This window comes from Leptidea sinapis, chromosome 2, assembly GCF_905404315.1.
Source record: "Leptidea sinapis chromosome 2, ilLepSina1.1, whole genome shotgun sequence".
Lineage (NCBI taxonomy): Eukaryota > Metazoa > Arthropoda > Insecta > Lepidoptera > Pieridae > Leptidea > Leptidea sinapis.
Genome location: NC_066266.1, coordinates 15,753,752 through 15,767,219, shown reverse-complemented (window position 1 = coordinate 15,767,219; position 13,468 = coordinate 15,753,752). Strand labels below are relative to the sequence as shown.

Genomic DNA, 13,468 nt, shown 5'->3' with positions numbered 1-13,468 from the left:
TAATAAATAACGTATTGTGACGTTATTTATTAACGTCTCACGAGTCTTAATAATTTAACATACATCGTCTTCAAATATACTACTCTCTTCATAGAGATAGTTGGTATATTCCTGTGTCTCCTGGTGAGTAGTTACAGCATAGAGGGTAGCACACAATACATATTATTGCCAATTTTAATATGAATCGGTTGCAGGGCGATGGTCATAAATTGTAAAAAAATATTTAACAAAATTTCACGAGAGTGGGTCAGGGATTGGAAAGTAATACACTATTTAAAGGAACAAGCGTTTATTTGTGAACACAAATGGAAGTGAACACTTCCATGAACTTGTTAGTTATTGTGCAAAAAATAAGTGATGGTCGTCGACTTCACGGATATCTCGTAGATAGTTATTTAAATGTAATGAGTAATCGGGAAACCTTAAAAAAATGTTTACAGAAGGTGGGTAGGTAATGATTTTGCGACCGATGAAAAGTAAGTATAGAAGCGCTTTAAACCAAGGCAAGATATATTTTTGTTTTATTATATTATATTAATAACGAAATAAGGAAACAAACAGAAACAGAAAAATACAAACTAAAAAAATATAAACAGTATAATATGTAAAAATATTATAATATAAGCGTATCATGGAACGACGTGTGGATAATATTCACGAAATATATTTTCAAAAAATTCCATATCTTCTTTTTCGGGTGAATATTTAGGTGTAAGTGTAGAACCAATATCTAAGTATTCTTCATCTTTCATCGTATATGGTCTCCATTTCACCCCGAGATCATCCTCAGGTGTCGGGTCTCTAAAACAAAAATATGAAAATGAATTATAATCAAATAGTATGATACATTTGAATCTGAACTAATTCGAGGGTATTTGACTTCGAATCAATTTCCGGGTCTTACCCAAATTTAGCGAAATTGGTCCATAATTTTGTTAATTGTTGGATCATGCGATATGAATCCAAGGCAGGATCTACTTTCGGGACATCTACTGCTGGAAATAAGTATGCTAAGTCATCAGCATGGGACACCATGACACGTTGATCGAACAGCTTGTCTGCACCTAATTTTTTCGTGAAAATATTTCTCTCAGATGTGCACCTGAATTTGTACAAATATATTTTATTTTTATTTCTTTTTGCACATATTTTCTGCCAAGATAATATTCCGTAGACAAAAGCCTCCATGCTCAAGTACTTCAAAAATTGTTCTGCAGTTTGTTTCGTAAGTGGTTCACCTTTCAAGAAATGATTTTTAAATTTTTCTCCTACATCTAATTGGTTTATCATTGAACACACCATTGGTAACGGCTGCGGCACAAAATGCTCCAGATATCGATTCGCTTGTTCTAATATCAAATTCCATTGTCCTAGCAAGCAAATAATACCTTCGTGTTCGTTATATCCGTTAATTACGTCGACGCCATCATGAATTCCATTACGGAGTGCATCATAAACGTCACCTTCAAAAAATCTTTCTTCGCCATCAAAATATTTTTCAGATACAATAGCGAAAAATAAGTATGTTCCTAGTTTTGTAGATTCGGCAAAAGATAGACTTAAATTTTTGTTGCTCAATTTTTCAACTGGTACATGTTTAAGAAAGTCACAAATTTCTTCATCGTTATTCGCAGTACAACCTAACTCTCTCGCCAGAAGCAATGCTCTTTCGCGTGCTTTATATACTGTTGACCACCAGCAGGTGATAGACCCACTCTGCATTATAGCTCTTTTAAAAAGTCCTTTGCTCATCGGTGAAACTAAATGAAATGAAACAGATGCGCCTCCCGCACTCTCCCCAAATATAGTTACATTATCTGGGTCTCCGCCGAAGTTTCTTATGTTCTTTTGCACCCATCTTAAAGCAGCAACTTGGTCTTTCATACCTGCATTACCTGGAATATCTTTCGAATCTAGACAAAGGAATCCAAGGATTTCAAGGCGATAATTGATGGTTACTAAAATAACATTATGTTTCAACAAAAAGACGGGTCCGTATCGGTCGGAATTACCATCGCCTATTCTGAAAGCTCCCCCATGGATATACACCATGACTGGTAGTTTAATTGGCGTGCAGGTTGGAGTGTAGACGTTCAAGTAGAGACAATCTTCGTTGCCTTTCGGAGCGAAGGGAGGATGGTTGTCATGTTGGTAGCATATCGACCCATGCTGTTTTGCCTGGCGCACTCCTTGCCAGGGTTTCTTGGGCTTTGGTGCCTGGAATAAATTATTTTCAAGTTAAACAAAATGTCTAGCAATTTATTTTGAAAGACTGGTATATTTTTAAACCTGTCATTTTTGATACATTTTTGTTAATCGTAGAGTACGTAGGTAATACACCTACTAGCATAGGTGTATATGTACTTTGGGACGATGTATTCTCAAGCAAATTCTAAAAGTATTTCACGTTTTGTTTAGACTAAGAGTAACACATTTTGTTGTTGACCGTATCTAAGTCAACTTAGCAAGTAAAGCATCAACAAATTACATATTATATGCTATAGCAAGACAAATGTAAAACATTTTGCTAGCGGGCAGACTCCAATGCTTACGCGAGGCGAGACGTGGTCACTTCTCCTCGTGGCGAGCGAAAGAAGCACATCATTCAGCTTTAACTATATCATAATATAATATGTACTATATATATATAACATTATATATATATATATATATAGACACCGACTTAAAAAATAACAATAATTGGAACTACATTATATTGACGTTTAGGTAGTCCAATATTTTTCATATCTTTTTACTTAGGAGAAGTCTAAAAATAATTCGATTATTTAGTTGTAGAAGAATACGCAATTATATTTTTACTTTATTATATTGTTTTGGAATAGTTTTCATGACGCCGGTTGTTTTTATTGTTAATTTTAATTTTATTTTTAGGGAATCTGAAGTACACCAACTAATTTGTCTGAATATGTGAAGACCTACTTAACGTGCTGCTCATAATATGAGATAGTGCCGTTTAAATGACACAAATGAAGTCAGGGAGAAACACTTGTCTCTACAGAGGATCTATCTCGAGGATAATTACAAAAGAGATTTGCGAAGAGTGCAATAATAGATAGAACTCTTGCGTCATATTGCAATGCAACAACGAATGTAAACGAATTGCAATTTGATTACAGACAGTTACGGCCGTTCCCAATATTCAGTCCATCTCTTACTTGAGATAAAAATCGTAACTATCGTTGACTTTTCTGTCCCAAGAAACTTATCGACGCTAACTTATCCGTAGACGTGTCTGTCAATGGGACGATGTATAGCTTACCAGAGATATAAAGTTTGTATGAAAATTGTAATTCACGCGTCCCAATATAAGGCGATAAGAATGACTTATCGGGTATATTGGGACAGCTACAGATTATTGACAACTAATTACTGACAGTAGAAGGTAGTAATTTATTTCTATCTGTAGATAGTAAATTGGGAAAGACATTCTATCACAGATCGCAGATCGCACCCTTACTGTAAGCCGCTAAGACGTTCACCTGATCATCATATTTGACTACGACAATTACTTGACCATAACGACGATACGGTAGGTGACTCAAATACCCGACTGGAACACGCAAGTTCTGGACGTTATCCAAAGCTGCTCTTAGTAACTTTAACCATCCATCCCTGCCGCCGCTGCACAGGAGACAACGGAAAAATACCGCCGACCATCTCGCGGTGTCAGAGCTCTATGCGTGAAGTACATTTCAGACATAAAACTGTTCGGCGAGATCTGTTTTCGTTGGATGTAAAGAGGGCTAGCGGGCTTAATGGCATTTCTATCACGGTGCTTAGAACCCCTGAGTTGATGCCGGTGCTAACGCGTATATTCCGGCATTCATACTTAAAAGGCGTAGACCCTGACCCATGATAGTTACCACTTGTCCATCCGATCAATATAAAAGGATATAGTTCGGATCCGGCATACTGCAGGCCTATAGCTATTACCTCCCTACTCTCCGAAGTCATTCAGAGCAAAATTAACCACCAGCTCTTGGTATACCTAGAGGGTCACCAGTTGGTCACGACCGACAGTACGGGTTTCGCCTTGGCAAGCGAACTTCTGGTATACTTAACTCATAGATGGGTGGCTATTGACAGCAAGGAAGAAAGCTTGGCAGTTAGCTTGGATATAGCGAAATCCTTTGATCATGTATGCCATAACACGCTTCTCACAAAACTTCCATCACTTAAGCTTCCCGAGAGTTTATGCATGTGGTCGTTGTCGACGGATATTGCCTAATAACGGATAAATTTAAATCTGTGCAAAGTTCATCTTCTCAAGCAGATTCGTAAAAACACTTTCTGCAAAAGTCGATGGCTTAGATAGCCTTGATTCCGCCCTCGAATTAAGGGTGTCGCAATTAGAGGATATTAAGCCAGATTTTAGCGAACTTAAAAAGAGGGTACTAGTATTATAAAGTCTAACATAAAAAACGAGCAATGGGTCACCTATTCCAATATTCAAAACAATGGCATTCCGCAGAGAAAGGATTCCTCATACTTTCGATTCGTCAAGGTTATAACTAATCTCGCGGAAAAGTGCGGGTACCAATTAAACCCAACGAGAGGTATCGATTTCGTCACCCATGTTGCTCCATGTTAGGAACGACGTCGACAGCTCATACCCTAAGCCAACAAGAAAACTTTTGTCAAGGTATAAAAACGTTGATTTCTTAGCATGCTTACGTTGCCTGAGGACCTGAGAGCATCCGATATTAGATTCCCTGGTTACCAAAATTGTGTTTATGTATATGACCACCTCTCAAACTAATTATAGTTTAAGATGCTCCTACAACAAGCCAAACTTAAGGCGAAAGAAAAATAATATATCTATTGTTGGGTAAGGAACTGCAAAATCATGGTTCGCCAAAATGACAAATTTAAAATCTTACAAATTACTTTTAAAGTGTCGTTAAAAAAATGTTTAAGTAATATTTTAATAGTGAAATGTGCTTCTTATATTAGTGTTAGTGAGAAACAGTCATTTAACTGTTGTGATAAAATAAATCCATGTTTATTTCCTGTATATGGTTATATCCATCATTATGAGAGTCTATATTTTACATTCACCAATAATAATAATAATTATTATAACCTTTTATCTGTTACCGTGATCACTCAAGCTGTGTCAATAAGATGATGCAATGCCATATATTATGTTATAAATAGAGACGTAGAAATATAATATTTCGCATCTTAGTAATTTGTCTTCTATCGTTTCAAAATTCTATAAACTTATTTGAATAATGTTTATTCATAACATTACATTGTATATTATGAATTCCATTTTAATATTTTTCATACACAACATCCAAATATCTGTAATTCATTGCGATCGTTTAAAAGCTATAACATCAGATTTTACTATCTATCATATTTCAACTGTTATTTTTTGAAGCATTATTTACGTAATATTCGCAATTAAAATTAAACCCATGTTGATACGGTGTTATTCTTTTTATCAAAACGTTCGCGGTTTACGAACAAAAACAACTGGGTTTCTTAAAATCTCTCAAAGAATGATTATGACAGTAATAGTTTGTTTAAGCGAGACGTGGTTGCTGCCAGGAATCATCCATGCAGAACTATTTGACTCTAGGTATAATGTATAAAGAACTGTTCGTGACTATGGGAGGCGGCACCCTTATCGCGGTATACCGCAAACTTACTACATACTGAATATGCGACCATATTATTATTGGTCACAACAACAATTTTTCGAGTACCTTTCAGACTTGAGCGATTTTTAGTAGAGGGTGATTTTAGTATGAAGAATGTAGAATGGCAACTGAGCCTAGGTGATTTAAATTATACCACATTGGATCCTAATGTGGATCAATTAACATCACAACTTTTATAATTTTTATGTTTTACCGGTTGGATGCAATTCAACAGTATGAGTAACATAAGTAATAGATACCTGGACCTGGTCAGATCTAATTCCCAATGTACAGTGTCTAGATCCGAACTAATCCGAATCACTACCGGAAGATGATCATCATCCAGCCCTCAATGTAAACATTAATATTCAAAACTTAACCTACTCTACGTCCTCATCCTCGTTTAGTTCGACGCTTTCACATCGCAGATATATATTATATATATATTATAATATAGATATATATAAAATATAGTCGTATCGTTCTCTATCTCCGTACCGTGCAGTCAATTCGACTTTTTCATGACAGCCGTAAACTGGCCTCCCGGTACCGAAATCAGTGCGCGCAAGGTGCGTCCACCCAGGCGCCGCCACGCAATCCCATGAGCACAGGCGGCAACTACGGCACTCGCGGCCCCGGCGGTAGCAGCAGTCCCGCGGCAACCGGCCGCCCCCGCAGCGCATCGACCATCGTGTCCGGTTGTTTGAGAAACTTTTATCAAAAATATGTGTCGAAGGCCTTGGTGCAATAATAATGGGCGACATTAATATTAATTTATTATATATTATCTAGGCACAATTTCAGCCAACTAGTCGACTTTCCTACTAGACTAGAGGGAAACACTGGTTCTCTACTGGACCACGTGTACTCCAATCTCCCCGAGGAATGTGTGGCTAGTGTCTGAGCGACCACGACGCTCAGGTGCTTGACCATCTCACGTAACACCACGCCACCACCTAAGTTCTCTATAAGACGCTTGTTCACAGTAGCGAATAAAGCAAACTTTTCGAAAGCCCTTGCATCAGTTGACTGGGAATCATTAGTAGAGCGCGTAGGAAATGACTGTCATGCGATAGCAGAAGCTCTGCTGGCCCTAATAGTTAATAAATTTGAAGTAAGTTTTCCACTTAAAAAACTGCACTACATACATAACCTAACAAAATTTTTGGATCGATAGCGAAGTAAGAAATTATAAAAATATGTTATTAGACGTCTTAAACTTAAAAAAATCGTTCCTAATAATACTGACCTAATTGCTATCGCCGAACAATATTCAAATAAATATTATTATATTTATTTTAAATAAATATTATTATATTTATTGTATTTTAAATAAATATTATTATATTTATTTTAGTATTGTTCGGCGATAGCAATTAGGTCAGTATTATTAGGGAACGATTTTTTTAAGTTTAAAACGTCTAATTATAGATTTTTAAAATTACTTAGTTAATTTTCAATGTTAAAAGAGAAAAGAACTAAATACTACTGGTTACTAGGTCTGATTCGTGACCATCCGAATAAAGCGAAATGTATGTGGAATATAATTAATTTAGAACTTGGCTGAGGAAACCGTGAGAGAATCGATTATACCGACCTTGTACGGGTCGCTGATGGAGCTCCTTTTAGCACTAAGCAGCAGTTGGTAGATGCAATGAATCTCGAATTCACAACCGCCGCCAGCAAGTGCGGCGCCCCGTTGGCTGATATTGCTTGCGCATACAACTGTCTCTGTACTAAATCGAATGGATGTAACTCGTCGATACGGCTTACGTTTTTTACCCCAGGCAAGATATTGCTTATTGTAAATAAGTACATAGCCCCTAAGAAGAGTACAGACTTGTATGGTATATCAGCTAACCTACTCCGTGCCGTCGCGAACCCACATGCATGCATAATAGTCTACCTTTTTAACGCCTGTATTCGCAAGGGTATATATCCCTCTGCTTTCGAGCGAGTAAAAATAGCCCCGCTATATAAAGGCAAAGGCAAAAAAGTTGACATCAAGTCTTACAGGCCGATATCGATAGTTCCCACCATCAGCAAAATATTCGGAGTGGGCTTGAACCACAGGGTCCTGTCTTTCAAAGGAGATCGCGACTTGATGACTGATAGGCAGTACGCCTACAGATCCGGACGCGCCAGTACGGACCTGATGCGCGAGGTTGTATGGCGCGTGCTGGTCGCACGTGAGGCGGGCCAGTACGTCGCTCTCCTGAGCTGCGACTGCTCACGCGCGTTTGACACAGCTGATCACCACCTTATCTCTAATAAACTTAACTTCTACGGTATACGCGGCCCGGCACTGTCCTTTCTAACCTCATTCTTGTCCAAGAGATCACAGACTGTTGTAGGGCAAAACGGAAGTTTAAGGTCATATGAGATGGTCACGACCCTCGGAGTCCCCCAGGGCTCTTGTCGGTCCAACACTCTGTTCAGCCTTCTGTTAAACGACTTGCCCGACGCGGTCGGCGACGCAGAGGTATTTATGTACGCAGACGACGTCGCCGCAATTGTCACCGCACCGACAACATACGAGTTGCAGCAGAGGCTAAACTCAGTTGTTCAAAAACTTGAGCAGTGGTTCTGATCAAACGGTCTGGCTCTGAATAGAGATTAAACTTGCTTTATGTCCTTCTACCTGAATGGTACACCACCGCCGCCTCTCACAGTCACCGCGGGTGATGCCCCACTAAAGATGGTACAATCAACAAAATTGCTCGGATTTTATTTAGATAGTAGCCTCACCTGGGATGTCCACATTGGCGAGCTCTGCTCTAGACTAGGTCGTACCTGCTTTGCATTACGCCGGCTCGCCAGCACCGCATCTCGCTGCGTGATAGTTTCGTGCAATCACGCTACCGTCCACAGCAATATCACCTACGGTGCGGAGCTCTGGGCGCAGGCCGCGGACGTTGAGCGAGTCTTTGTCATGAAGAAACGAGCCGTGCGCGCCATTGTGGGCGTCTCGGACGATGTTTCTTGTATAGAGCTGCTTAGAGAACTTAAAATCATGCCTCTACCTTGCGAGCTGATTTATCAAATAGCACTGTGCACGTATAATAATATAAACCTCTTCCGACAAAAAGGTGTTAATACATCTAGATCTTTACGCAGCAACAATCTCGCACATTTACTGGTCACGCCAGACCATAAGCTGCGTAAATCGGAGAGATCAGTATACATAATGGGTCCATCTGTGTATAACAGGCTGCCGAACTCGATCAAGAAAGATGCAATTTCCACAACGGTGTTTAAGACACAACTTCGAAAATGGCTTCTCGAACATACGTTTTACTCAGTTGAGGAGTTTAAGAAGATGCCAGTCATTTAACTAGGTAAAACTTATTTAACAATACGTAAAACAATATTTATTTTCTTTATATACATATCAATATATAATTACACAATACTGTATTATTGTGAGGTAGGACTTCCCTATCTATTTAAAATGATAATTTGAATTTTAAATTGACCTATTTTTGTTTTTTGACTTGTAACATGGTGATATTAATAGATGATTTGATTTGATTTGATTTGATATAGTTCTATTAATAAAGACGTATCGATAATTGACTTGGTTGAACGCCTCGGAGATAAAGGCATCACCGACACAGTTGATTAGTAATAGATAAGTTTATTCTTCCCGAATGAGTCATTAAAAATTCTAGATATCCATGCACCAGCATGAGCACCAGCTCACGCCATGTAATTGAGATTGTTAATAAAAAAAGAATACACAAAAGATGGAAAATATATGTTAGGCAGTACGAGTAAATCCTTTTTGGAGATCTAAGGCGTGAATTTAAGGACATGGAGGTCCTGTGCTATATTTTATATATTGAACGTGCAGAAGGTAATATTTCTCTTAACTCAAAATCATTTTGGTCTTTTTTACAATCTGAATATAACGTTAATAGTATACCAGATAGTTTATACTTGGATGGCGAATATGCCCACGATGGGCAGCACATAGCTGATGTTTTCAATAACTTTTTTTGAATCTGTTTTCAAAAAACGTTTTAACTCTGTGCTTAAAGCTAATCCTAATCACCATCCTCGAGCGCTCATTGGACACGTTGAAATGAATGCTAAAATAGTTGAAATATATTTAATGGCTCTTGATGTAACCAAGAGCGGCGGCCCTGATGGGTTACACCCTTTATTCCTTAAAAATCTAGCAAACGGTTATCTTTCTCGCTAACGCTATTGTTTCAAAGTTCATTAAGAGCTGGCGCTTTGCCTAAGATATGAAAACGTTCTATAGTAGCTCCTATTAATAAAAATGGACATAAGCTTATTATACGAAATTACCGCGGCATTTCCAAATTACCTGTCATCCCCAAACTGTTCGAAAGAATAACATACTATTCATTATTTCCGGCGGCACGACGGCTATTGACGCCGTCTGAACATGGATCTATACAATCGCGCCACGGAAACCAATCTATTTGAATTGCTGGATATAATTTTGGACGCCGTCGATACCGATTACTACCAAGGCCATTGATAAAATCTCACAAGATGTTCTAATTTCCAAACTGAAAGCGCTCGGTGACCTCCTAAGATGTCAGTCAAGGGTTACATTTCTTCTTTCGTACCGATAACATCTGGCGTGCCTCAGGGCTCGCACCTAAGATAATTACTTTTTAATATATTCATTATTAATGACGTTATAAAATGCATTAACACTCTTATCTGTTTTATATGGAGATCGCACAAACACTTTCAATGTAATTAGAACAGAAAAATACTGACAAGGTTTGCAGGAAGAAAGAGAAAATTTGCGTCGAGTTGAAGAGGTGCAGGACCTGGGATCCAGCTTGACAGACAATTAATTACTTTACGAATAATAGTTGACAAAAATTAAAAGCAAAGAATATAGGGTGGTCGGATTTGTTCTTCGTCAAACTTGTCTTGCTATATAACGCACTTGTTAGGACCCATCTAGAATATGCCTCATCTGCCTGGAACCCTCAATATGCCGTTTATATAGACATGCCTTTCTATTAGTTATCACATGACCTAACTTCACACGAACACCTTGTTAGGTTCTTGAGTTTTAAAAGGGATAGACACACAGGTACATATAAAAATCGTAGAATTGTTGTCGATTGTCATAAAACATGTAAATATCACCTAAACTATTCTGTGTTTATTACAACAATTTACAAAAAACGTAACTACAGACAGAGGCCACATAGGCTATAATATAGTAGTAGGTACCTACTGATAATAATATGGCAGAAGTCTGTAATGTGTAACCCAATGACCTTGACAGTCGGTTGGTAGATTTCGGTTCCCCGTGCGACGCCAATTACGTATAAAATACATATATATATATACATACAGTATGACACATTAGTATTATTACATTCTAGTACATTAACAATAAGCGCTAATATTATATAACAATTGTTACTACGTACTAAGCAAAGCAAATTGCAAAGCAATAACAAATTCCATGAATATGTTATGATAATGATATTATAATGACAAGTACAAATTGATTTTTTGCAACTAGTCTATACTACTATATATAGGCCGCTGTCTGTTTCTGTGTCTGTATTTTTGTGATTAATGATTAGCGTTTGATCTCACCTTGAAATTTTAGTCTGTTTATAACAGAAATGCTAATACGATCTTAATAAAAATGTATGTTTGGTTAGTTCAAGTAATTACTTAACTAATAGGTGAGTATGTCATTAATATATTCTGCCCGTGGCTTCGTCCGCCTTAATCCGGTAATTGTAAAATAAAAATTTTGAAGTCTTTGTTTTTCGTACTGTTTTGGTAGCTATATCTTAGATCATTTATACCTCTAAATAGACTATGACAGCTGTGAAAACAAATAAAAATTAGTTTCAAGTAAACCACTATTTTCAGCAATGCACGCACACTAACGTAACTTGTCACGCACCGTAAAGTATTAAACTGGGCCTGTTTTTAGCGGTTGTGTAAAATCATCTGTTTCCGTCAAAATACATTAAATTAGAGTGGCGCCACAGTAGCATCAGGGTAAATCTTAAAAGAACCAAACTTAAAATAATACTAATCACGATAGCTAAACGTGTTCTCATAATAACTCTTTAAGGTTATATTTAATACATTATTTTGAACAACGTAAATTTTTGATATTTTCACTATTTAACTACTTAAGTCGACAATGATATTAGTTTTTTTTATCTTGGCATACTTCAATTCGTTCACAATTGCTACATTCACCATACTCCATAGCATACCTGTGCCTACACCAGCGCCATTGTGGAAGCTTTTTGAACTGTTACTTACCACATAAAGCTGGACACTTTTTCAACTTTTCTCCCATAAGAGCTGATACTCCTTGCCTCAACTCTCCATAATCTAGACGTTTAAATTATCATAGTCATCGTTTTCTTTTAATCATTCCATGTGGGAGTAACGTGAGTCTGTCCGTTAATTTATTGTTGTTTGTGTATGTATATACATATATATAGATATTGTATATTGTATGAAATTTAGCACAAATAAATTACAATTGTCTACCAACAAGTCGAAACGATTTTCATGCTCTCGCACATTCCGCAAATAATTTCTATGAGCACATTGCTGGAAATTTGACTTCTCTTTTGAAGTACAGAGAAGTGCTATTGAAGATCTGGTATTAGTTGTAGCTTCACACACAGATCAAATCCAATGCCCAACTACTAAACACCAAAACAATTTTGTAAATTGACACAGCGTACCTGTATCAATCATGTACTGGTATCTTTGGGTTTAACTTTCTCCCACTTTAAAATGTTGTACTCAATTGAAACTTTGCGCACTGATTAAGGACCGATGACAAAACAATAATTTAAGCAGTCCCACTTTCATAACTTTTGTATGAATGTCCGTTTGTATGTAGACTTGACTTGACTTTCGATCCCTTCGTAAGGTTGGATTAATTTGTAACTTTACAAACTGGTCAAGGACTGATGTCAATTTAATAATTCATATACATAGTCTGTCCCATTTTTCTTAACAGGATATTCGGGATAAGGGATTGTTTTTTCAAACCCGGTAGTGTCTGAGTCCCAAACTAACTGACATTGATTATTCGGTCCTACGATACTACGCAGGACTAAAAAAGCAAACATAAATAATAGTTAAAAAATATTTAAAAAAACTCGCTTTTTGGTAAAACAAAATGAAAATATATTTATATCCTATAGAGATAATATTTTAAATCCATGCTGACAAAGCATCCGTCACAGCTAGTATGATATATTATAAAATGTTACCTTAAATCTTAAGTCCCCTATAGGTGGCTCCGCATATGGAATTCCTTTGAAGCTATAAAATATATTTCCATATTCATTCGATAATATTTCACCTTCTAATATACCTTCTTCTACTTCTACTCTCGCCATTATTATTTGAGAATCCAACTTGTTCCGAGGTGTGACAGTAAGACTATCGAAGCAACAGGGACATTTTTTATTATTTGTGACACTTTGTCCATTCACAATGAACACAACTAAGTATTAGCGGCGGCCGCGGCGGTGTGTACTGTTAAGTGTTTAGTTGTGACTGGCCATATCTTATCATTTCGAACGCGAATCTACCAACTCTTGTTCACGGTTCACGATAACACATTACTTTGTTCACATGCTGCAAATTGCAATCAAATTTGTGCAAAAACAAATATTTATTTGGTCGGTGACCTCTGTGACCTGTACAGTAAGAAAAATTTTAAAATGAAGAAAATGATGAATATTAGAGGAACTTTGTGATTATCAGTATTTATATCTGAATTTGGACTTGCCATGGGTTTACTG

At 37.2% G+C, this 13,468-nt stretch overlaps 1 protein-coding gene across 2 annotated transcripts; it reads right to left on the bottom strand.

Annotated features, from left to right (window-relative positions):
• Nucleotides 1–272: 272 nt before the first annotated feature.
• Nucleotides 273–13,199, bottom strand: LOC126977059 (esterase FE4-like). 2 transcript variants are annotated; one of them, XM_050825740.1, is made up of 3 exons: nucleotides 12,932–13,199; nucleotides 905–2,217; nucleotides 273–801 (listed from the first exon to the last, which is right to left on the bottom strand). In XM_050825740.1, exons 1-3 carry the CDS (start codon nucleotides 13,058–13,060, stop codon nucleotides 630–632), a joined length of 1,614 nt encoding a protein of 537 aa, XP_050681697.1. In that variant the 5' UTR covers nucleotides 13,061–13,199; the 3' UTR covers nucleotides 273–629. The 2 variants fall into 2 exon arrangements, with proteins under 2 accessions (XP_050681697.1, XP_050681707.1); XM_050825750.1 differs by lacking the exon at nucleotides 12,932–13,199 and adding an exon at nucleotides 6,168–6,830.
• Between the last annotated feature and the right edge of the window lie 269 nt (nucleotides 13,200–13,468).